This window comes from Engraulis encrasicolus, chromosome 20 (assembly GCF_034702125.1).
Source record: "Engraulis encrasicolus isolate BLACKSEA-1 chromosome 20, IST_EnEncr_1.0, whole genome shotgun sequence".
In the NCBI taxonomy this organism is placed as follows: domain Eukaryota; kingdom Metazoa; phylum Chordata; class Actinopteri; order Clupeiformes; family Engraulidae; genus Engraulis; species Engraulis encrasicolus.
The window spans coordinates 30,420,593-30,443,285 of record NC_085876.1 but is presented as its reverse complement, the minus strand read 5'-3'; the positions used below and the strand labels follow the sequence as shown (position 1 = coordinate 30,443,285).

General features: G+C 44.0%; 1 protein-coding gene across 1 annotated transcript in view; it reads right to left on the bottom strand.

Annotated features, from left to right (window-relative positions):
- Window positions 1-178: 178 nt before the first annotated feature.
- kpna6 (karyopherin alpha 6 (importin alpha 7)) overlaps window positions 179-22,693 on the bottom strand; it is a 26,152-nt gene continuing 3,637 nt past the window's right edge. The window contains exons 2-14 of the mRNA XM_063185764.1: window positions 21,189-21,322; window positions 17,493-17,588; window positions 16,018-16,117; window positions 15,151-15,245; window positions 14,620-14,751; window positions 11,034-11,122; window positions 10,386-10,485; window positions 9,037-9,200; window positions 7,621-7,699; window positions 6,880-7,005; window positions 5,863-5,990; window positions 2,838-3,016; window positions 179-2,568 (exon numbers count right to left, since the gene is read on the bottom strand). Coding sequence (XP_063041834.1) covers window positions 2,381-2,568; window positions 2,838-3,016; window positions 5,863-5,990; window positions 6,880-7,005; window positions 7,621-7,699; window positions 9,037-9,200; window positions 10,386-10,485; window positions 11,034-11,122; window positions 14,620-14,751; window positions 15,151-15,245; window positions 16,018-16,117; window positions 17,493-17,588; window positions 21,189-21,322 — 1,610 coding nt within the window. The 3' untranslated portion in view covers window positions 179-2,380. The remainder of the gene's footprint in view (window positions 2,569-2,837; window positions 3,017-5,862; window positions 5,991-6,879; window positions 7,006-7,620; window positions 7,700-9,036; window positions 9,201-10,385; window positions 10,486-11,033; window positions 11,123-14,619; window positions 14,752-15,150; window positions 15,246-16,017; window positions 16,118-17,492; window positions 17,589-21,188; window positions 21,323-22,693) is intronic.

The window sequence follows — 22,693 nt, the reverse complement described above, 5'->3', positions numbered from 1 at the left end:
GTAAACAAAGGGGGATGCATTTCATTTTTTTTCTTTTCTTTTTTTTAAAGTTTGACTGGAACTAACAAAGACTAATGTCAACAATGTCTACGCAAGCTAACTTTCCCTTCTCTTGTCTTCTAATCCATGCCTTGTGAAACTAACTCCTCTGTAGCGGCAAGACCACCGAAAACATCGCTTTGTGAGAGTATGCGATTTTTCTTCTTCTTTTTTGCCTTTTTTTTTTTAAAGCTGTATACTACAGTGACGTGCACGAACCAAAAAGTGCAAATTGTGGAAATTGAGAGTGGAAAAAAAAATGCTCAGGAACAGGAACTATTTTGTAGAGACCAAACTAGAAGGTGTTGAAAGGCAAAAGATGTTCACAGAAAAAAGTTAAGGTTATGGAAGCCGTTTTTCCTCCACTGTGTATTCATCATCTGTGTGTAGTGCATGCGGTGTATGCTGGTCTTGTCCTGCATGTGTGTATGAGGTGTGTGCTTTTTTTTTTTTTTTTTTAAATATTACACAATTATTTCTGCTTTTGTTAGGTTTGTCATGATAAAAACATGTTCCTTGTCAAATCCCAGTTGTCTCCAGAGTTTAGGAATAGAAGCATAAAAAGTAGGTCTACACATAATGAAATATATTATGGGTTCAAACAAAAATGGGGAAAAAACACTGCATTAGCAGCACTCTCAGAAATCTACTAGTCAAAACACAATTTGAGGTAAAAGGTAACTTTTCCTAAACTTCTAAAGACAACATAGAAGGACTTTGGGAGTTGTAAGCTTACCGTCTCCACGTTTGCCAGTCCAAAAATTTGGCAAGGGACACATCATGACTGTTGGTAGATTAATACAACACCATGCAAAACCCTAACATGCACAAACTGAGGGCGATCAGAGCCAAGAACTTGTACACTACAATACCTCCACCAGATTATATACACTAGGCTTTGAATGAACACACAAATGAAACCCTGTAGGTGAGTCAAAAATGCATCTACGTGAAAGCTAATTACTAATCCCGCTCTTCCCATTCCGTGCAACCACGACTTCCTTTTTAAACTCTTTCCAAAAGGAAAAAAAAATCATAAGCAAACAAAATAACCTTGAACAAAAGATAGAGGAAAGTCCTAGCCCTCAGATTTGCGTTGGTTTTTCCCTCTTTTTTTAAATCTTGCAATTAATAACTAATTCACTTCATATGTCAAATGCATCATTATTTAGAACACTGCACACCACAAACAACATAGCGCTAGTTTTACCATTTCTGATTAGCTACTTATCTAGATGACATCTTGATTTAAGCGTTCCTACTGTTCACCTCTTCAACTTCGTCTTCCTCTTTTTCACAATGCCTTCCCACTCTCAACATCTCTTCTCTTCTTGCGTGCGTCATTCAGAACACACCTATCGCCCAGCAACTTGAGAGAAAAGTAATTGTCAACAGAATATTTCCAACTAATTTCTATGCCCTCCTTGTGCGCCAAAAGCTTAAATTGCAATTAAATGATGATGAGCTCTCCCAAAATAAACAAAAACGACTTACGGAAATAAAGACTTGGGGAAATGTTGAGAGCTTTTTGAAGTGTACCCTGCTGATCAGATTGAAACCAGAAATTTTATATCTATATGAAAAGCAGCATTTTTTCCAGGTGAATTGAAATAATAAAATGGGAAATAGTCAATTGCTTGAAAACTGTGGTTAAAAGTTAAAAAAAAAGGGAGAATACATCCATTTCAAACTGATCATTGACAACAGGGAAGTATGTATGACATCATTTAGAACAGAACAGAGGGCCTTTGGAGAAAAAGCCTCCATTCTGAACCTTGACCTAAGTGGGATGTGCTTTGAAAAGATACTGCATGGGGGGGGGAGGTCTTGAATTAAATAAGAAGATGAATTAAAAGATCTTAAATAAAAACTCGAAAAGGATAAAAGATTTTCAGCAGTGATTTTCTTCCTCTGCACAAAGTCTCTGACTTAACCTTGAAGGGGGAGAGGAAATGAAAGGGGAGGTTCAACTCCACTCCCCCCATCCCGCTGTTCTCTTCTGTGTCTGATAGTATGGGAAGGAGGGGGGTGCTGGGGAACATATTGCAGTTCTGCCCTCAGCACTTTTGCACTGTTCTGTGCTCAGCACAGCTTCGATAAGAATCAACATGGGGGATGGGACTTAGCTGGATGTCTACGTTTGGAACCAGAGGTGAAGGAGGAAAGGGCTGGTTGGTTGGTTGGTTGGTTAGAGGGTCAAGGGACATTAGGGACAAGGGTTTAAGGGGTGGGATGGGGGAGTGGATCACGGGGCCCAGGGAGAGTGGGGTGGGGTGGACCACAGGGCCCAGGGGGGAGAGTGGGGTGGGGTGGATCACGGGGCCCGGCCAGGGGAGTGGGGTTATAGCTGGAAGCCCTCCATGGGGGCCTCCTGCTGGGCGAAGAGGTACTGCTGCTGGTTCTCGTCGGCCTGCGGTGCCAGGTTGGCGTCCTCCTCCTCCACTCCAAAGTAGTGCTCGATCAGGTCGAAGGCCTTCTGGTAGATCTCCTGGTTCTCGTGGCTCTGCAGGAACTCGATCTTGTCCAGCCCTGTTAGAGGAGACGTATGAATTCAGTACAACCTCAGAAAACACCGGTGTAAGGACTAGTACGGGTGTGGACGGAATATTTCATGAATGTTAAGATCAGTCTACAGTTGCCATAAGTAACTCAGCCATATTATAGTAATACAATAAACACATTTTGTTGACTATGTGGATCAGTCAATATTTGCAGTTGGCAACATTGACAAGAATAGGCAAGTGGAGGTTTTGTGCGTGTCTGTCTGTCTGTACGCGCGCGCCTCTGTGTGTTCATACCGTAGGCCTCCTCGATGAGTCCGCAGTAAGGGTTGATGCCAGTGCCGCTCTGCTTGGCCTCCTGCTCCCCCAGCCTCAGGATGTTCTCCAGGCCGTTAAGGGCCACCTGCACGATCTTAGAGTCCATCACCGTCAACAGGTCACACAAGGGCTTGATGCAGCCCAGGTTCACCAAGTACCTGAGAGAGTCACCACGGGACAGACAGAAACAGCGCAGTGCATTAGTTTTTGGTGTGTGAGAGTATGAGACAAGAAAATGAAAACATTTTGGGGAAAAAAAACTTAATTCTGATGTTTGCAATATGTTTACAAAAGATCTTCCGGCCCTGGAATAAGCAAACAAATGGTTTCAACAATATATAAACAGTAGGAGAGCTGATGGAACTAGTGAAGACAGAAGTAACTAAGAAAAATCGACAAGGAAATTGAAGGAAATGGGTAGAAGGAGACTTTTTTACTCATGCTTTTGTGTTCAGCAAGGCCATTTACTGAACCTCATCTCGTCATTTTTTTCTTTATCACATCTGTGGCTGGAAGATTCAATGCACTAATCGTTTTCTCCCAAGAACACCCCTTTAAGGGTGCACAATGTAGGATGGTGGGCAAGTGGATGGTGCAGAGTAGGTATTGCAACTATGCTGCTCATTGAAACTCTGCTGCCTATGAACAAATTGAATCTTTTCATGAATATTTACTGAGTAATAAACTAATATTTTTTAGTATGAGCGAAGTGCAGAACGTTTTACAGCTGAAAACGTCCATTTCTGGAAATTCGCAATCTAGAAGATCCACCTTTTTGTGTTCCCAAGCATAATAAATTACTTTGAATTTGATGGTGGTGGTTAGTATTCATGAAAAAGGTAATGTTTGTGAATGGGCAGCATGAATTCTGGAAATAAACTACTGCACCTTTAAACATTCAGACTGCAGCACCATATAATGAGCAGTGTGAGACGGTCAGTCACAAACGCCACATCATCCACACAACAAACCGCAGATTGAGTGACTGCATTTAATGGCTTTGAAAATGTCTTTCAGAGGGCAACATTTAGTTTCACAAAGCCTTCCCTTCAGAACAGTGTAGCGGGAGTGACAGCACACCGTTTTCGAATACGCAAGCAGCTCTGTGCGGTTTTGCATAATGGAGTTGCAGCACCGCCAGTGTCTCGGGTGACATTCCACAACACATACGAATATTTCCGCAGAAGAAGATGGGTCACGGAGTAACTCAATCTGGTGGGGTGGAATGGGGTATGTCTATGTAAGCGAGTTTGTGTCCACAGAGCGAACGGGGGGGGGGGGGGGGGGGGGTTAAGTTTGTCCACTTCGTTGAACTTCGGCTTTTTTCGCACACCTCAGCTGGCAGGTGCGTCGGAGATAGCACCATGGGTCCAGGGCTTGACATTAACTTTTTCGCTTGCCGGCCACCGTGGCTAGTGGTTTTCCCGAGTCACTAGCCATCCAGCTATTCTACTAGCCATAAATTGGATTTTTTTTTCATGACGCTGTACATCTAACCTGAGAAGATGAGGTGCTTAAAGCAAAAAGATGAGTGCATGGGTGGAAAGTGGGAGTGCATGAGTGCATCGTGTAAATAAAACAAACAAGTAGAGACTGAGTTTTTGTTGAACTTAGTTCAAACAATTGATACACAAGGGGCAAAGTGCAGCATATACGCTATTCTGATGTCATACTATAGAATAATGGCTAGTGACACTGAAATTGTTACCAGCCACAGCTAAGTTTTACCAGCATTTGGCCGGTTGGCAGGTGCCAGTGTCAAGCCCTGCATGGGTCACTCAGCAATAGTTTAAAGAAACTCCCGCACACTGACCATTTCGCTGTTCTTTTTTTAATGAATGACGTTTCGGTACTTGACCTTCATCAGGCTGATTGCCTGATGAAGGTCAAGTACCGAAACGTCGTTTATTAAAGAAAGAACAGCGAAATGGTCAGTGTGCGGGAGTTTCTTTAAACTAAGTTTGTCCACTTCCCCAATACCTTCAAGTGGGCCTCGCACGGTCCTCCCCAGCTCCAAGATTAGCCCCAAACCCATCCCCCTATCCTGGCTTGACACCTCTGCAAAAGCAGTGCACTAGATACTGGAGCATGGTCATCAATCCCTCTCGCACGCTTCCTCCCATATCTCATTGGCAACAGAAATGCTGCTGCAAATGGAGCTTGTTTTTAAGGTAGGTAGGGGGTAGCTAAACTAACATGTGTTTTTTTGAACGACCCAGGATGAATAGCAAACGCAGCGGAGAGGAGATGGTATGTAACACTCGTATAGAGTCTCTGACTGGCTTATGACGCCAAGACTCGATGAGAATTCAAACCATGTGTCGCCATTCTCAGGGCATTTCCATGCAGACGATTTAAAGTCAAGGAACTAACTTAGATTAAAAAACTACCTGTATACCATTGAAATATAGTAGTAGTAGTACTTTATTGTCCCCATGGGGCAATTTTGTTTGCAGTACAGACGCTGGCACATGAGACACAGACAGGTATAACAAAGCAACAGACAGAACAAAAACAAAACGAAAACAAAACAAGACAGGAAAGACAGACCTGCATACACTATACTATACACCAAAGCTGAAATATCTCATGTGATTGACCTGTAAGTCGGCACAACAAATCTAAGAACGCCTGCAGAGAATGATTACTCTGTATAATGCAAGTGAGTGCAACCAAGCAACCTTCAGTTCTCTTTCTTGTAGCAGAGTCAGGGGTATACTCACAACTCCCTATTACACTTGGCCCAGACAAAAAAAAAAACTTCCAACAAGCAAGTTCTTCAAGTTCTGGGCTACGTGCATCCTAGCATGCCTTGCGGTGTACCTTTATAAAGAGTTGCCAGCTATTGGAGCTCAAACAGGTAAGATTGGGTGGCGGGGGTTGCGAAACATTCATGGGTCCAAAAGGGGGTCCCCACAGAAAATGTTTGGGAACCACTGTCATAGCTGTGAGATCACAGGTCCGAGACTGGGTTTTGGACTGTGGCGGATGTACCAGCACTGACCTGATCTGTTCTGCTGTTCCGCCCGAGGTGGCGTTGGTGATGGCCCAGGCCGCCTCCTTCCTGGTGCGGAACTCAGCCTTCTGCAGGATGTCAATGAGCACCGGAAAGATGTTTGCATCTATCACGGTCTGGGAACGAGCAAAAAGAGTGCGACAACAGTGAGCAAACGTGGGTTTGGACAAAGACACATAAAATACTTGTCTGCTGCATCCACACACACACACACACGCTACGCGCACATACACACGCCATGCGCGCTACACACACAAGCGCTACACACACACGCGCTACACACACACGCGCTACACACACACGCGCTACACACACGCGCTACACACACGCGCTACACACACACACGCTACACACGCTACACACACACACACACCTGAGGCAAGTCTGTTATGCAACATGACCTTTCTACAAACACATAATCCCCTAAAGTCGGTCATGTTGGGGCTGAAGAGAAGAGAAGAGAACTTCCATGTGCTCTAAATTACAACAGTTCTCGGTACGGGCCAAGTGTGTACATAACAAAACTTATTTTAACTTTGCAGAGCCTACGGGCCAAGTGTGTGCATAATAAAACTTATTTTAACTTTGCAGAACCTTTTTTTTTTACTTTGCCAAGGGAACATATTCAGCAGATTGTGTTTTTTTTCCCTAAGGCAGGGTTTCCCAAGTATTTAATTTACTCTTAAATGCATGGCCTACTCCTGTGGAATGCATCCACCACATAGTGAGTGGCCTATTTAACCAACCTACAGGAACGCACAGATCCCAGGGGGAGTCGTGAACTATAGTACCTAATATATGAGAGAGAGAGAGAGAGAGAGAGAGAGAGAGAGAGAGAGAGAGAGAGAGAGAGAGAGAGAGAGAGAGAGAGAGAGAGAGAGAGAGAGAGAGAGAGAGAGAAAGAGAGAGAGAAAGAAAGAAAGAAAGAAAGAAAGAAAGAAAGAAAGAGCGAGAGACACTTCATGCATATGTATTGTTTTTCATCCGAGAGGAGGTGTGGTGTACCTGGATCTGGCCCCGGTTGCCGGCGGTGATGTTGGAGATGGTCCAGCAGGCCTCCTTCCTGATGGACTCCTTGGCACTGCTGAGCAGGTGCAGCAGGCAGGGCAGCGCAGAGCAGTTCAGCACCACCTAGAGAAGGAGGAGGAGAGAGAGAGAAGGAGAGAGAAAGATGGAGAGAGAGAGAGAGAGAGGGAGAGAGAGAGAGAGAGAGAGAGAGAGAGAGAGAGAGAGAGAGAGAGAGAGAGAGAGAGAGAGAGAGAGAGAGAGAGAGAGAGAGAGAGAGAGAGAGAGAGAGAGAGAGAGAGAGAGAGGGGATATAACAATGATGCACATATGGAACTGTGATTGCAGAGATGCTTTTGAGTGTAAAAATTGTGATGATCAGCATGATTAAATGCCACAAAGCAGTATTGAATTAATAGTAATTGATATAGTAAGAAAATACAAAATAGTTAATTAATACACAAGTTTGTTTTGAGATACATGCTACTCTAACACTACATCCATTAGACTTTTACTGAAAAACAAGAGCACAGGTTCCGACTGTGTCACTTCTACACCATGGCTGTATCTGAAGGTCAAGGACCTGGCCTTGCTAGGACGTGAAATGCCCAGTGATTGGATACTCCGCGGAGTTCACCAAAGAGTATCGAATCACTGGGCGTTTCACGTCCTAGCAAGGCCAGGATCCTTGACTTTGAGATAGAGCCTATGCCTCTGCTCTTCATTTCCACTGCCTCTTACCTGAGTCTGAATGTCATCACCGGTGACGATGTTCCCCACAGCTCTTAGTGCAGGCGAGGCCACCTTGTAGTCCGTGTGCCTGCAGAGACAATAGGAAAGGGAAACGCATACAAGTGACCACGTGTCCCAACTCAACGTAGCACCTCCTGTCCTTCCCTTTTGCGTGTGGCCTTGTGACGCGGGGCAGTACGTCACTGATGATAGAAGTTCAATTGGTCACATTATTTGAGGAAAGCTCGCCAAAAGTTGCTCTGCCTAGGTCAGTGGTTGTCAAAAGTGGGGGCTGGGGTGGCCGTGGCAGGTTGGCAGGAAAAGTATTGAAAATCAAAACAAACACTTGAATAATTAAAACACCAAAATAAAAACAATACAATCTAAATCTAAACAATATTCCCACTAGTTAAAAACATCATCATAATAATCTATTCCATCTCGGAGCATTACACCCACTACTAATATCGTTATTCTATGTATCGCAGTAGGGTACTGACACAGACGTAGGCTATGGTTGTGACAGGGTGTGCCCAGAAAAATAGTGCGTCACAACTCAACTTAGGGGGGCCTTGGCTAGAATCTGCCGTTATATGGGGGGCCTTGTCATGGTTAAGTTTGGGAACCCCTGGCCTAGGCGGACAGCGGGGATACCAAATTCTATTCTCCACAAATGCAGAGCGACACCAAGGCAAGAGTACACAGGCGAAAGAAAAGGACGGGAGGTACTAGTTTGAACTGGACTCCTGGACATCTGTTGAATGTGACAATTTCACCTCAATCACTGCCTCCATCCTTGCTACAGCTGAGTTCCACCAGATTTATCACTGATAACATGAACCCTGACCCCTGAGGGCTGAGAATTTGTTCGCCTCCCTGTCCCGACAAAATCGCTGTTCGTCTGCCCCATAAATTTAAGCTGGAGGCAATTGAGGACAACGCCATTTTTCTTTATGGCCGTCTCAGGCCATGCAATGTCCGCTCTTGCACTTTTCGACAAACCCAAAACAGAAACATGGGTAGTACGGACCTCATATAGTGCCTAGTCTTTACACCCATTAACTTCATTACTTAAGTTTTAAGTACTTCATTACTTCGGCATTCTGCCCGACAAAGGCAAAGTGCAGTTACTACACATTGTCAAAAGTGAGTTGACTGAAAACGTTCTTCATTACACCTCCTTTCTCTTGTGACAAAGGCTCAAGGTCAAAATGTGTCCCGATTTAGAGATATTGCCATGTCATATTTGCACCAACAACAATATCCAACCTTATACCAAGACTTGGAAGGAGTTTTTCTCTCTGTATTCAATGTTGGCATAGTTACTGCACTTTGCCTTTGTAGGGCAGTATTGGCATTATTATTATTAACTTCAATTAACTTTAATAAACACACACCACCACCACAGCTCATTCCACTACTCACATGAGCAACTCCACTAGCCTCCTGCAGACTCCGGAGTCGATGACCGCCTGGATCTTCTCGTTGGGGCCGTCCGAGAGGTAGGACAGGGCCCAGCAGGCGTCCGCCAGCAGGTCGATGTCACTGCTGAAGAGCAGTCGCGACAGCACGGGCAGACACGGACACACCTGCAGGTGGCAGCAAAGGGTAGAGTAGAGTCAGGTGGCCAGAGGAGTGCATGCCAAGCAGGGACCCACTAGTTTGACGCCCTCTCGGTACTTCACATGGTAATCAAACATTTCAAACAAGCGATTTAAGGTTAGGGTTAGGTTTAGGGTTAAGGTTAGGGTTAGGGTTAGGTTTAGGGTTAAGGTTAAGGTTATGGTTAGGTTTAGGGTCGTATGACGTAAGCGGTAAGTAACGAAAGGGCGTCGAACTAATGAGTCCCATGCCAAGCAGGCAAAGAAGAAAGTCACCGGAGCATCTTCAGATGGGGATAATTCACTGTTTTATTGGGAAAGTGCCAAGACTAATGTTTCAACGTTGAAACGATAATCTTGGCAGTTACAGTTACTCTTTTCAGAATGTTTTTACAGGCATCAAAATGCCTGTTAGCAAAATAACTGAAAAGGGCACGAAGGCACAATTGTTACAAGAGCAAAAGATACTTTATAAATCCCAAAGGAAATTAAAGTCAACAAAAGTAAGGAAATTAGATGGCTCGATCCCAAAAGAGTCAATCTCATACCACAAACAAAACAAAACAAGGCCGCTGGAAAGGATGTTTTTTCTGGCATTTATGGACCGATTAGGGAGAGTTAGTGGTTTGGCTGGAGGATTATGCTGTCTGGGGGGGTTCTCTAGTTTGTAGTGGTTTTGGGCACTTGGCAGTAGGACAAGCAGCTTGTAATGAAGATGGCTTGTACATAGGCAGCATTCTGCATGTTGCTCTCAGGGTAATGGAGATGCATGCTTTGCATTTTTTGCCCAGGGGCTACAAGCAGCTACCCATGATATGCAGTTTTTTTTGTCAGCCATTTTCGCTGTCGAAACTTTTGTGAACGTTTCAAATCTAATCCCATTATTCTAAGTAATGCACAGAATTACATTCTGGGGTGAGATTGTCCATCAAAAGCAAGGCTAACAGTTTTTGGTTATCAAAAAAAACCCTTGCAATTGGTTAGTCAATTAAGTTATTGAAGATGCCGAAGTCTGTACTAATCTATGGTTTTATTCAATGAAGGGAAGTTTCAGCCATCTGGCCTTCTTCATTTACATTTTGAACTAAATCAGTTACCAGCACTTCAACAAATACTTTGGTGTGTTATACTTTCCTTTTTTCTTCTGTAAGTTAATTCAAAGTCGCCATTTACCTTTTCGAAGTTGGGCGGTGGGCTCTTGCCTCTGCAGAGGTTGGAGAGGGCCCACACAGCGTTCCTGGTCATAGTCAGCCGGGTCGATTTGGTCAGCAGACTTCAGAACACAACAACACAGAAGCACATTTTAACACCCTCTCTAAAACACACGTCTGCATGCCTACACACACAAAAGTCTCAAACCGACCGACAAAGCTTACGCACACCATGTAGGTGTCATAACACCCAGGCTAGTGACATGAAAGCCTGTTGGTCTAACATTTAGTGTCCTGCCAAAGCAGGCCGTGGTGCTGTTCCTGTGATCACAGTTCTGGCCCAGCAGTAGTGAGATAGGTGAGAGCAGGGGCGGATCTAACCATTTTGCGGCCCTAGGCGAAATATAACCTTGTGTCCTCAAAAGTCATTATTATAGTCATGAAATTCTTTTTTGGTGATATAGTATTGTTTAGTCTCATCAATATCTTTGATTACTTTACATAGTATTTTTTTGTAAGTTTACTGCGACTGGTGTGACAGTTGGGGCCCCTATGGAGGTCAGATTTGATCTGGGGCCCTAGGCAATTGCCTAGGTTTGCCTAATGGAAAGTCCACCTCTGGGTGAGAGTGTGTGTGTGTGGGCATGTGATTGTGGAGGCAGGCACTCACGTTAGTAGTGGCGGGAGGATGTTGCAGTTCAGCACGTAGTCTCTGCACATGGCACTGTCACCTGCAATGTTGCCCAAGGCCCACACCGCCTGGGGAGAGAGGGGGAGAAAAAGAGCGAGAGTGAGCGAGAAAGCGAGCGAGAGTGAGCGAGAAAGCGAGCGAGAGTGAGCGAGAGACCGCGTGAGCGAGTGAAAGAAACAGAGAAAAATAATAGGAAGATCAGGTGGACAACAGAAAGTAAGCGTGGAGGAGAGTGGATACAGAGAGAAAGGGAAAGGGAGACAAGAGGTAGGAATGAATGAGAGCATGGACAGATTTGATTTTGGAGGATAGGGAGGAGAGAATCAAAGTGCACGAGAAAGGGGGATCGCAAGAGAGCAAATGAGGAAGAGAGGGGAAAAACAGGAAGCAGGGGTGCATTTCTCGAAAACGTAGTTGTTAGCCAGTTAGCAACTTGGGTAGTTGCCAATAGGAAATAGCATTGAAAATGTCAAAGTAGCTAACAAAGTTAGCAACTATGGTTTCGAGAAATGCAGCCCAGTATCGTTACAGCACCAACAAACACGCTAGTAATCACATCACGATGGTTAGGGCCCATGGCTTGGGAACGCAGAGAGCCTTTGAAAGCATGGGAGGATAAATTAGATCCCATGGCATCCGTATCTTGTTACCGGGGTTTGCGGAGGAGAAGCAAGACATCTGAAGTCTTGCGGAACAAGAGGTAAACCGATACTACGGTGGCCCTTGTAGGCAGGGCTCTAAATTAACACCAGCCAATGCTGGTGAAATTTCAGTTTGGCTGGTAGAAAATACCAATTTACTAGCCACTTAGACCCATTAGTGAGTGTTTGGCTTGTAAGATTAACATCTTCTAGTATAGGTGCATATGTAAGTTTTGGAACATTTCATATAGATTTTTCCATTTGGTGTTTTTTTTACTTCTAGGACCCCCCCGAATACAAATCCACCTGTTTCCATTTTTTTCGTGAACATTTAGTGGCAAATTCAAGATGGCTGCCATTGTGTGTAGAAATTTCACCATTAATGCTGTTTTAAGGTTCAATTGAACTTTTTTATAATTCCAGGGCAACATTGAATAAATAACAACTTATTTTCAATGTTTTCCTTCATTTTTTGTGGCAAAATCCAAGATGACTGATATAATTTATGGCGAAATTGGCATATTTCATATTTTGAAGTCTATAAAGCCATTGTTGACTTGTTTTGGTAATATTTGTTACATGAATGCGAAGTCAGCCATTACATAAACTAAACCCATTACAAAATCCAAGATGGAAGACATTTTGTTTTGGCAAAATCAACATTAAAGGTGTTTTCAGGTCTATAAATCAATAAATGATACTCTACTCTACTCTGAAGCCATTCATTTGTGAATTCGAGCACAGAGGATTCCATGCTGGTCCAAATTATTGTTCCAACAATTGCTATGAGTCACTTCATGTACAGTAGGCCTACCTATTATGCAGTGCTACCTCTACAGTAATATGCACATTCACTGGATTGACTGCCTATATCAAGGCAAAGGGCAACAAAGTTGCTTCAAGGTCGGCCTCAGCTTATCTGAAGGCTGTGAAACCGTATGTTCTATCCGGGATGTTGCATTCCTCCAATGCCAACAATCTTGCCATGCACTCTGCTCACAGAACTAGGCTCTCTGACATGACAGAGAGCCACATGACATCCTCCACTCTAGTGATGGGTCATACCCTGATATGGTATTCCCTACGGTAAGCCCACTCATGTGCTTCACACGCTTTGAACCTCCCTCATATAATTCCCAACTTACTTAAGCCTATATCATCCATGGTGTCTAATATTATGCTTCACCCATCAGTAGCATCCATTGAGATCACGTCTCTGCGGGTCTGTTGTGGCTCATCCCGTTGGCATGCCTATGTTGGCCTCACAGCAAGTCATCCCAATTCTGAAGCCATGTGTTGTGAAGAAGAGGAGAGTGGGCTCACACGACTTGGAACCAAGGCCTTCTGTTATTTGAACCAAAAACCCAAAGTACTACCATATGTCATGACTCAAGGGGGCTTAGCTGTCCTCCCTGCTGGTTCCTTGGTCTGTCTGTGTTTCAGGTGCAGGATTGGCAGGTGCGCTGACTGCTGATTGCTCATGAGTGGAGATGGTGCATAGGTGCACCAAATCCCTTTAAAAACCAGTCTGCTCCCACAGCAGACAGCTGCTGCAAAGAGATAATACTGTAGCTGCAGCAAAGTTTTGAAAGCTGCAGCAAAGAGACTGGTTCATTGGCCTGACAGTGAGAGCACACCCATGATCCTAGTAATGGCCACACTATCATACACTGACCTTTGTGAGACCTTTGGCATCATGAGGTACCGTATAAGTGGCACAAGTGTGAATCTTTTATGAAAATAATTTACATAAAAATGAAATTAAACTGGCTCCCTCAATGATGCTGCACATTATTCTGTAATGTTGGGAATTTCATGAAGGTGGTCCTCTTGTCCATTCTTTTGGACAGTTGTTCTATGAAATTAATTAATAGGATTTTCTTTTACTTTCTGATCAGAGAGTTTAGTTGGAGGCAACAGGCCAACTTTTTGCAACTAGCCAATTGCTAGCCGACATGTGCGCACAAGATTTACAGTGTGGCACCCCAAATTCCAGATGCTCTTCCTATGAGACAAAACATTTAATGTAATGGCAGTTATGTGACTATCAAAATATTACCAATAGGCGTACAAAATAGCATAATAGCTTAATAAACCTGAAAATACCAAATGTTCATATTTTGCTACAATGTTGGCCATCTTGGATTTTGCTTCTAAAAATTGGAAACAGATTGTTTTGTTTTCAGAGGGGGTCCTAGAAATATAAAACACAAATTATCAAAGGGGCCAGCTCAGATTTGGGATGAGACACATTAGCTGGCCATATACACTAGAGAGGTGCGCAATCGTTTTCTAGATGTCATGTTGAATTTTTATAAATTTTAAATGATTTTTGAAAAAGTTCATGTAATGACTGACTGAACGGTCCTGTATACATCAAGAATATTAAAAATACAAGGAAAAAACACTGACTTTAGAGACCTCAAAACATGTCATTTTTGCTATATGTTATGTCAGCCATCTTGGATTTTGGTTCTAAAATGAAGGGGGGAAATAGAATCAGGTAGTTTTGTATTCAGGGGGTCCAAGAGATGCTAAAAAACACCAATTCAAAAAATGTATATGACATGTGTCCTTCCATTACATTCAATTGTGTTAGAATCTGACTGCATATCCGCCATCTTGGATTTTGGGCGTTTCCACTTCGGGAAAAAATGGAAACAGGTGGATTTGAAGACTATGGGGTTTGTAGTTGATAAAAAAACACAATTTGGAAAAATCTATATGAAATGTTCCTAAACCTCTTTTTTCTGACATATCCACCTGCACTATACTAACCATTTTGGCTGGCTTGTAAGATTAACATCTACTAGCCATTTTGTCTGGTGATGAAAAAAGTTAATTCAGAGTCCAGCTTGTGGGACCAAAGCAAAGAGAGTGCCTGGGAAGCAAAGGGGGAGATAAGAGTGATATTCCTGATGTACCTGTTCCTGGACGTCTTCAAAGTCTGAGTTGAGGAGCTCGATAAAGACAGGTACCGCGCCCGCCTCGATCACCACCTTGGTCTGATGGGACGTGCCCGACGCAATGTTGGTGAGTGCCCAAGCTGCCTCAAACTACAATGAAGGAAAGATAAATAAAAACAAAATAATTTTAAAAAAAGAGAAAAGCCCCATTCTGAAGGCTTTTATCTCAAGAGGGTGTGCAATAATGTGAATACAAAAACGGCAACGGCTACATAAACGTAAAGAAAGTTCTGTGTTCAGCAATAAAAGACAATGCAAACCACATCAATGACCATGGCGACACTCTACCCCCACACAAATGCTGAAGAAAAGATGGTCATATCACAGAACAATTATTAACTGGAGAGATTTTTTTCACGTGGGGCAGAAATGACAGCCATGGCATTGAGGGGCAAACGTTTACTTTCAGGACATTTGTAGGTGAGGGAGGTGGGTTGGGGAGTTGATGAGGTGGGGGTGGGTTGTGGTTGTGGGGGAAGGCAAGCTCACCTGTAATTTGCAATTGCTGGCGTTATGGAGGAACTCCACAAACCTATTGACTACCCCGGGGGTGCTGATGACTTCATCTATGGGTGGGTTGGGCTCTGTGTGGGGGCGACATGCACAGTGCAAGGGCGTGAAGATGCGCTCGACCGACACAGTCACACTCAGTCCCTCGCACAGTCACACACGCACAGTCGCAGTCACACACACGCACGCAGTCACACACAGTCACACACACACAGTCGCAGTCACACACGCACAGTCGCAGTCACACACGCACAGTCGCAGTCACACACGCACACACGCAGTCACACACGCACACACGCAGTCACACACGCACACGCACTCACGCAGTCACACACTCACGCAGTCACACACTCACGCAGTCACACACTCACGCACACACGCAGTCACACACGCACACGCACTCACGCAGTCACACACTCACGCAGTCACACACTCACGCAGTCACACACTCACGCAGTCACACACTCACGCAGTCACACACTCACGCAGTCACACACTCACGCAGTCACACACTCAAGTCTACTCATTCTACCCATGCCCAGGCCGCATATCAAGAGGTGACATTGTTCGTGAAGGTGAAAGATTTGATTCTGTGTGTCTTGATGTCAAATAAATAGAAACATAATCTTGAACACTTCAAATGTGTGCCTTGTTTTATCATCATTATTATTATAATTATCATGATCATTATCATTATTATCATTATTATTATTATTACTAATGATAATAATAATAATAGTACACAAGAGATAAAAAATGCGAGATCATTACAGGCAAGACACACAGAATCCCCTGTGACGGGTGCGCGAGATGTGACCCCGGAGAGGAGAGAGTAGTATTTTTTACCTTTGGATAGGAGTTTCCTAAACTTCTGTGTCGTAGCTAACTGGTGCTCGGGGTCTTCGGAGAAAAGCATCTCCACCATGTCTCTCGTAATGACTCCATCCTGGGCAGACAAGAACACACAGAGGTGATATTAAAGAATTTATCAATCCAGGCAACTCCAAATTGTAATCGATGAGGAAGGAACCGAAACGTTGGTTGCTCAAAAAGTTGCAGATTCTTGTGTTCGGGTGCTCTCGGCTGAAGGATGCCAGTCCAATCAAAAAAAACGATGCCTGGCCAATTATAAACAAACTTCAACTCCAAATAGAACAGGAAGGAGAATTTAAACGTTTTATTTATTTAGCTAGATCATGATCTAAAAGCCAACATGTTTCGAACGCACTGATCTTCATTAGGATTTAGTCTCTCTAGGGTTGATGAGAACACCAACCTCTAACACCAATAGACCAATCAGGACGTGCCTCAGCCTAATGAAAGGGTGATGAAACACTTCTCCTCTATGTTTGGCAACACTGTTACATAGTGCAACTTATTTGCATATCTGATTAACCTGCCATGGGACATCTTGGAGGCACCTCAATCAATTAATCTACAAATCCTGATAGCTGTCTAAAGCCGATAGCCGATTAAATGTCCTGAGACAGTGTGTGTGTGTGTGTGTGCGCGCACGCGCGCGCTGCAGCTGAAAAACAACATTCATTCAGCATGCATACAATCTGGAAGCCTTCAAAGATGCCTTTTTGTCACACAGAGCAGGCAGGACCTGAAAACTAGCATTTCAACCACTTCAGAGGCTGGTGTCACAACATCTCGAAAGTGCAGATGACCAAATTAAAATTCATACACAGCTTTCTCTGGGTTTGATTGGGATATTCAAGTATCTGAATTCAGGATGTGATTTTTTTTCACAGGTACCAACATAAAACTCAGAGGCCCAATTAGTCTCTTTTATCCCAGATTTAAAGCAGAATACCACCAGAACGCCACCTGGAGTGCTACAAAGGAAATGGGACACCACAGCATAAAATCCAACACGATTGAAGAGATATTGACTTCATATTTGTTACAGATCTTAAATCCTTATCTGTGGCAGTTGGCAGACTGGCCCTGGGAGACTACATGCCAAGACAAATTGCTGATTGGAATTGACGATAACAGCACATCTGTAGCACCCTTGCTAAACAGTGTTAAGTATTCAGGAACATGCATAAAAAAATACTACAGTTAATGTAGAAAATTGGATTTTCTCTGATGCTTTTAGAAGGCTCTATGTGGCTTTGCCATCCTTTATATACTAAACCGTTTAAAATGAATCACTGATGCACGTTTCCCCATCATTTTTAGAAACTGAGTAAAACCTTGCTCCTGGGGAGATAGCCAGGCCATTACACTCTGAGTGGAGGGTGAGGAAGAGACACAGAAACAACCCATCAGCAGCAGTCAGAGAGGGAGACAGACATAGAGATGCTCTTTACCGGGTTGGATGCGGACATGAAGAAGGGGTCCATGAGGGGAGACTCAAACGCAGCCTCCTCCTCATTCAGGAGCTCCACATTCCTCCTCTTGAAGAGCTACAACACAAACAATAGACATCATACGGAATTAATATTAAGGTAAAATAATAGACATCATGCGTAATTATTAAGTAAGGGTTAACGTTCGGCGAGAAGGTCGCTACCGTGGAATAGCAGCACGACAGAGAGAATCTTTAGACACCGACGCGGAGCGGAGGGCTCTTGTTCTCTCTGAAGTGCTGCTATTCCACAAAGCGACTGACTCGCCGAACGTTAACCCGCTTATTATATGGATATACTTAAATGATTCACACATGGCGGGGACATTTCTTTATTTAATGTTAAGTTTATTATAATTTTTCATGTCAAAAGATTGTTGCTGCGCAAAACAAAACAGTGCCGTTGTGGAACACCGCTAGGCAACAGGTAGCCTAGATAACAGGTGTTGTCTATCACAGCGGCTGATTAGAGTCTTGTTGAAAAGTCGCTTTAGCAGTGAAAAGTCTTGTTGCCATTGACAGCGGTCTGATATAGACCAACCCGTCCGTTATCTCAAATATCAGACGTGCGAACGTTGGGGAGCCCATTTCAAATGAATGGAGCATTCGACCGATGACGTCACACCATATAATAAGGTAAAATAATAGACACCATAGGTAATTATTAAGATAAAATAAGACATCATATGGAATTAATATTAAAATAAAATATAGACATCATACGTAATTAATATTAAGATCCCACACGATGTGGATCACAGTTGTGACCGCCGGGGTATTTAAGAAATCTGCACTTAATTCTGCGGTTTAAAAAGTATCCGTTTCAGGGACCTAAATCTCAGTTTACATACATACACAAAAGGCACAAAAAAATAATAAATAAACTATTTCGCGGCAGCTTAATCAAAACACAAGTTCATTTTAGATATTCATGATCATTCCTTATCTTGCACTTTGTGTGCCTTGCTGAGTCACAGATAGTAGCCGTGTTTGACCAAATAATCTTCCAGGTTCCTAGGGTAATATATTCAGGCCAATACGGTATTTCATGTTTTAGGTTTTTATAGGCTGGCAGGGCATTTTCCAAAAAAATGGCTTGGGCATTTAGCAGGCGTTTGTTGCAGGTGTTTTTGACATCAATGGGTTAAGGGGTACTGAAGGGTTAGGAGCAGGTTACACTAATTGGAGATCCACAGAGTGTGTGCCTGGGTGAAAGGGTGGGAAAAAGCAGTATAGGAAAGAAGCATGGGCAGGGTAGAGTGCAGAACTATAACCAACTGATACAAATGGGAGAGGAGTGTGGGAGAGGAGTATAAAATTTAAAGGGACACTGTGTGAGATTTTTAGTTGTTTATTTCCAGAATACATGCTGCCCATTCACTAATGTTACCTTTTTCATGAATACTTACCACCAGCATCAAATTCTAAGTATTCATTATGACTGGAAAAAATGCACTTTTCATACATGAAAAGAGGGATCTTCTCCATGGTCCTCCATTTTGAATTTCCAAAAATAGCCATTTTTAGCTGCAAAAATGACTGGACTTGGACCATACTAGAAAATATTTGTTCAATACTTAGTAAACTTTCATATAAAGATCAAATTTGGCAATAGGCAGCCCAATTTCAATAAGCAGCATAGTTGCAGTACATTTTTTGACCATTTTCTGCACAGTGTCCCTTTAAGGCTAAGGAGAACTGAGGAATGGTATAGGGCAGTCATGGGTAAGCATCAGTCCGACTCCCAACGTGCCAGGTTGGTGGGGAGAGTCATTAACCAACGCTCCTCCCCCATCCTCCTCTCCATGACTGTGACACTGTGGTACCCTGAGCATGGTAGCATCCCGCTGCACTGCTCCCTTGGGGCACCATAAGGGGCTGCCCCCTTGCACGGGTGAGGCATGAATGCAATTTCGTTGTGTACAGTGTGCAGTGAACACTTGCTGTGGAGTGCTGTGTCACAATGACAATGGGAGTTGGGAGCTTCCCAGGTGAGCTTTCACTTTTTCTTTTTCATCAGAACAGGGAGCATGGGAGAGGCCCCTGTGTAGAGCAGCAGAGCAACGCTGAGCTGTATACAGTTCCAGAACCATCCGGAGGCAGCTACCTCTTCTCTCCTCAGCTCGGGTTAGTGTGTAAAACGGAATGAGAAAGAAAGACGCTCACATGCGCCAAAGTAGGGAGGAAGAATAAGACTGGGGCTAAGATCTAAAGGGGTTAGACACAAATCCAGATGAGGTGCAGAGGAGAGCAGAGCGGAGCTGAGCATAAGGAAAGAGCCCTGAGCACAGAACAAGAGAGTGGGAAGGGAGCACTGGGGTTGGTGGGGTGCAGCGTCTCCCAGTCAGACCCACCTGCTGCCACGTTCCTTGTTCTCCTGCAAGGGGTTTAGTTTGTAAAACACTGTGTTATAGACTACATTCAGGTATGAAATATGAAGTTGTGTAGAGAAGGAGAGAGAGAAGCGTAAGCCAGGCAGGGTCACCAGGGGCGCCCAGTCAATCACACAGTCTCACCTCCCTTCTGTTTCATGGGGCCTAATTACAGTTCTGTAATACCTTTGTAAACGATCTAAGTATGACCGTAAGAGGGGTGCATTTAGGAGTTTTGATACTACGGAAGGAGGTTTCTTACATTCAGTTAGGATCATGGGCAGTTGGGATTTTTTTCTTTCGTGTGGAAAAAAGAATGAGAGAGACGGGGGACAGAATATAGTGCGGGTAAAGTTCTGAAGACTGGAGAGATTGGGAGGGATCTCTTGGCACTCCCCTGTGGCGGAGGGAGGGAGGGAGGGAGAGACAGAGAGAGAGAGAGAGAGAGAAAGAGTCAGGAGTAGAGAAGCACTCAGCCTGAGGGAGCGTGGAGAAGACCCCTGGTGGGAGACAGGTCAAAGAGAGTTCCCACTTCCAGTGAAGCCAGCAACTCCACTCTATATTCTGTGCTAGGGTTAGTGTGTCAGACCCGAACGAGAGAGAAAGAGGTCAGGGCCTGAAGAGAGCAGAATGGAGGCAGAGAGTGTAGAGCAGTGTTTCCCAACCAGGGGTATGTGTACCACTAGGGGTACGCGAGCACACTGAAGGGGGTACTTGGAAATTTTTAATTTTAACAAATGCATGGAGCATAGTCACACTGGGATAGAAAAAGTAATGTAAACACAAGTTAGGGGGTACTCGTGGCACAACAAAAAGGCTCGGGGGGTACACGACACAAAAAAGGTTGGGAAACACTGGTGTAGAGGAACCCCCCCCCCCCCCCCCCACCCCCAAAGTGAGTGAAACGACAGAAAGGGCACCCACTCATACTGACAGCTCGGCTGTTTCCTAAGCAAGGGTTCGTGGAAGACAGAACAAGAGAGAAAGTGGCAAAGACCTAAAGAGAGCAAAGCATAGCCTCGGTGTGCCCAACCTGAGGACAGATCAGCCAGGCTCAACTGCAGCTCTTTTCTGTGTTTGAGACCAAAAGACAGAGAGAGGGGTTAGGATCTGAAGAAAGCAGGTCCTGCTGGGTAGTGGGAGGTCAGCAAGTGGTCCGGCTCATCCTCAGTTTCACTTGCAGCCGTCTCTTGGGTCTCCCCGAGCTGAATGCCCTCCTCAGAGCAAGGCACCCTGGGTAGTGAAAGGTCAATAGAAGGTGGTACCAGTCAGTGAGCGCGTCTCACCTGCAGCTCTCTCTTCTGTTTCCTGAGCTGTATGCCCTCTTCCTCGCGCCGGCGCCTCATCTCCTCCAGGTTCAGGGCTTTGTTCTTGTAGCGGTTCATCCTGTAGTTATCCTTCGCAGGACTCGCTGCCGGCTCTGGATGGAGGGAAGGGAAAGAAAAAAAAAAGAGTTTTTTTAAAAAGGGTTACAGTTTCAATTTCAATTTTATTAAGGATAGCCCCTTGAGATGAATCGTCTTGTTTTCAAGGGTGTCCAGGAGTTAGCAGGCCCTATTAGCATCTTTTAATCATTTAGTTTCAACTCCACATAAAATAACAAATGCCCGATTATGACCACAAGCAAAGAAATCAACAATGGGCTTTGCATTTGCAATACAGTCTATGTGGGCGGAAAAAAAACCCAAAACAAATTCTCCAGAGAACTTGGTTCAGAGGTTTGCTCGCACAGAGGCCAGCCGCTCTCCAAGCATTCACAGAAGTGATCATGGAGCCCTTATTAAATGTGATCTGCATCTGCGTGCATGTGTGCGTGCCGTGCGCCAGAGTAGACGCTAGCCATAAGGTCTGCTCCTTATTATATTGTCTGACTCAGACAGATGATTAGCTGGCAGAGACATCAGGCATTTATGGAGATGATGAGTGCAGTGCAGTACAGCGCAAGGGAGCAACAGACCTGCCGGGGCCTGAAGGGAATGGCTAGGTTCGTGAACGGCAACTAAATCAGTCTCATGAGCAAATTGCTGTTAAAATCTTCCCAACCATTAGCGCAAAGCAAAACTGAGTAAAGCGCTCTCCCCCCCAACGTTAACATAATGTGTCTATAATCCTATTCAGTGGTTCATGAACTTGTAGAAAGGCTAAGAGGCTGTTGTGAATATGATTTGCCACACTGCATGGGCTACAAAACTGCATTAACTGGGTTTGTAGAAGCGAACCATCTTCATCATCACTGTGTGGGTTCTCTAGGTGAGACAATTATATTGTCCCAGTGGTAGAGCGTGCAAACACAATCTCTACTTTGAAATACCTCCGCAAACAAAACCATATCCATAGCGCCTCATTTCCCCCAGCACTTTACAAGGCAGTCACTTTGAGAAACAAACATCAACCACCTTGACTGGGTCGTCTTTAAATATAATGATTTTCTGTTCATATCATATTTCATATAATACAGCACAACCTAGTAAGGATAGACCGATATATATTTGCGATATATATTTGCATATTTTAAGTGTATCGTATAGGCCGATACGCGTGTGGTTTTGGCTGATACGCAATATTTATTATTTTATGTCATTCAGGGTTTTTTTTAAAGCACCAAGACACTTCATTTTTTATTACTTGATTGTTAGACATTACTTGATTGTTAGAGTGGGTGTTTAAATACCTCAATTTGATCATGTTAAAGGAATGTTTATTTTTAACTTGAGACCTGGAATATTTGTCAAGTTTTAGCCTTTTTTTAAAAAACCCATATCGGCCCCAAATATCGGGTATCGGAAATCAG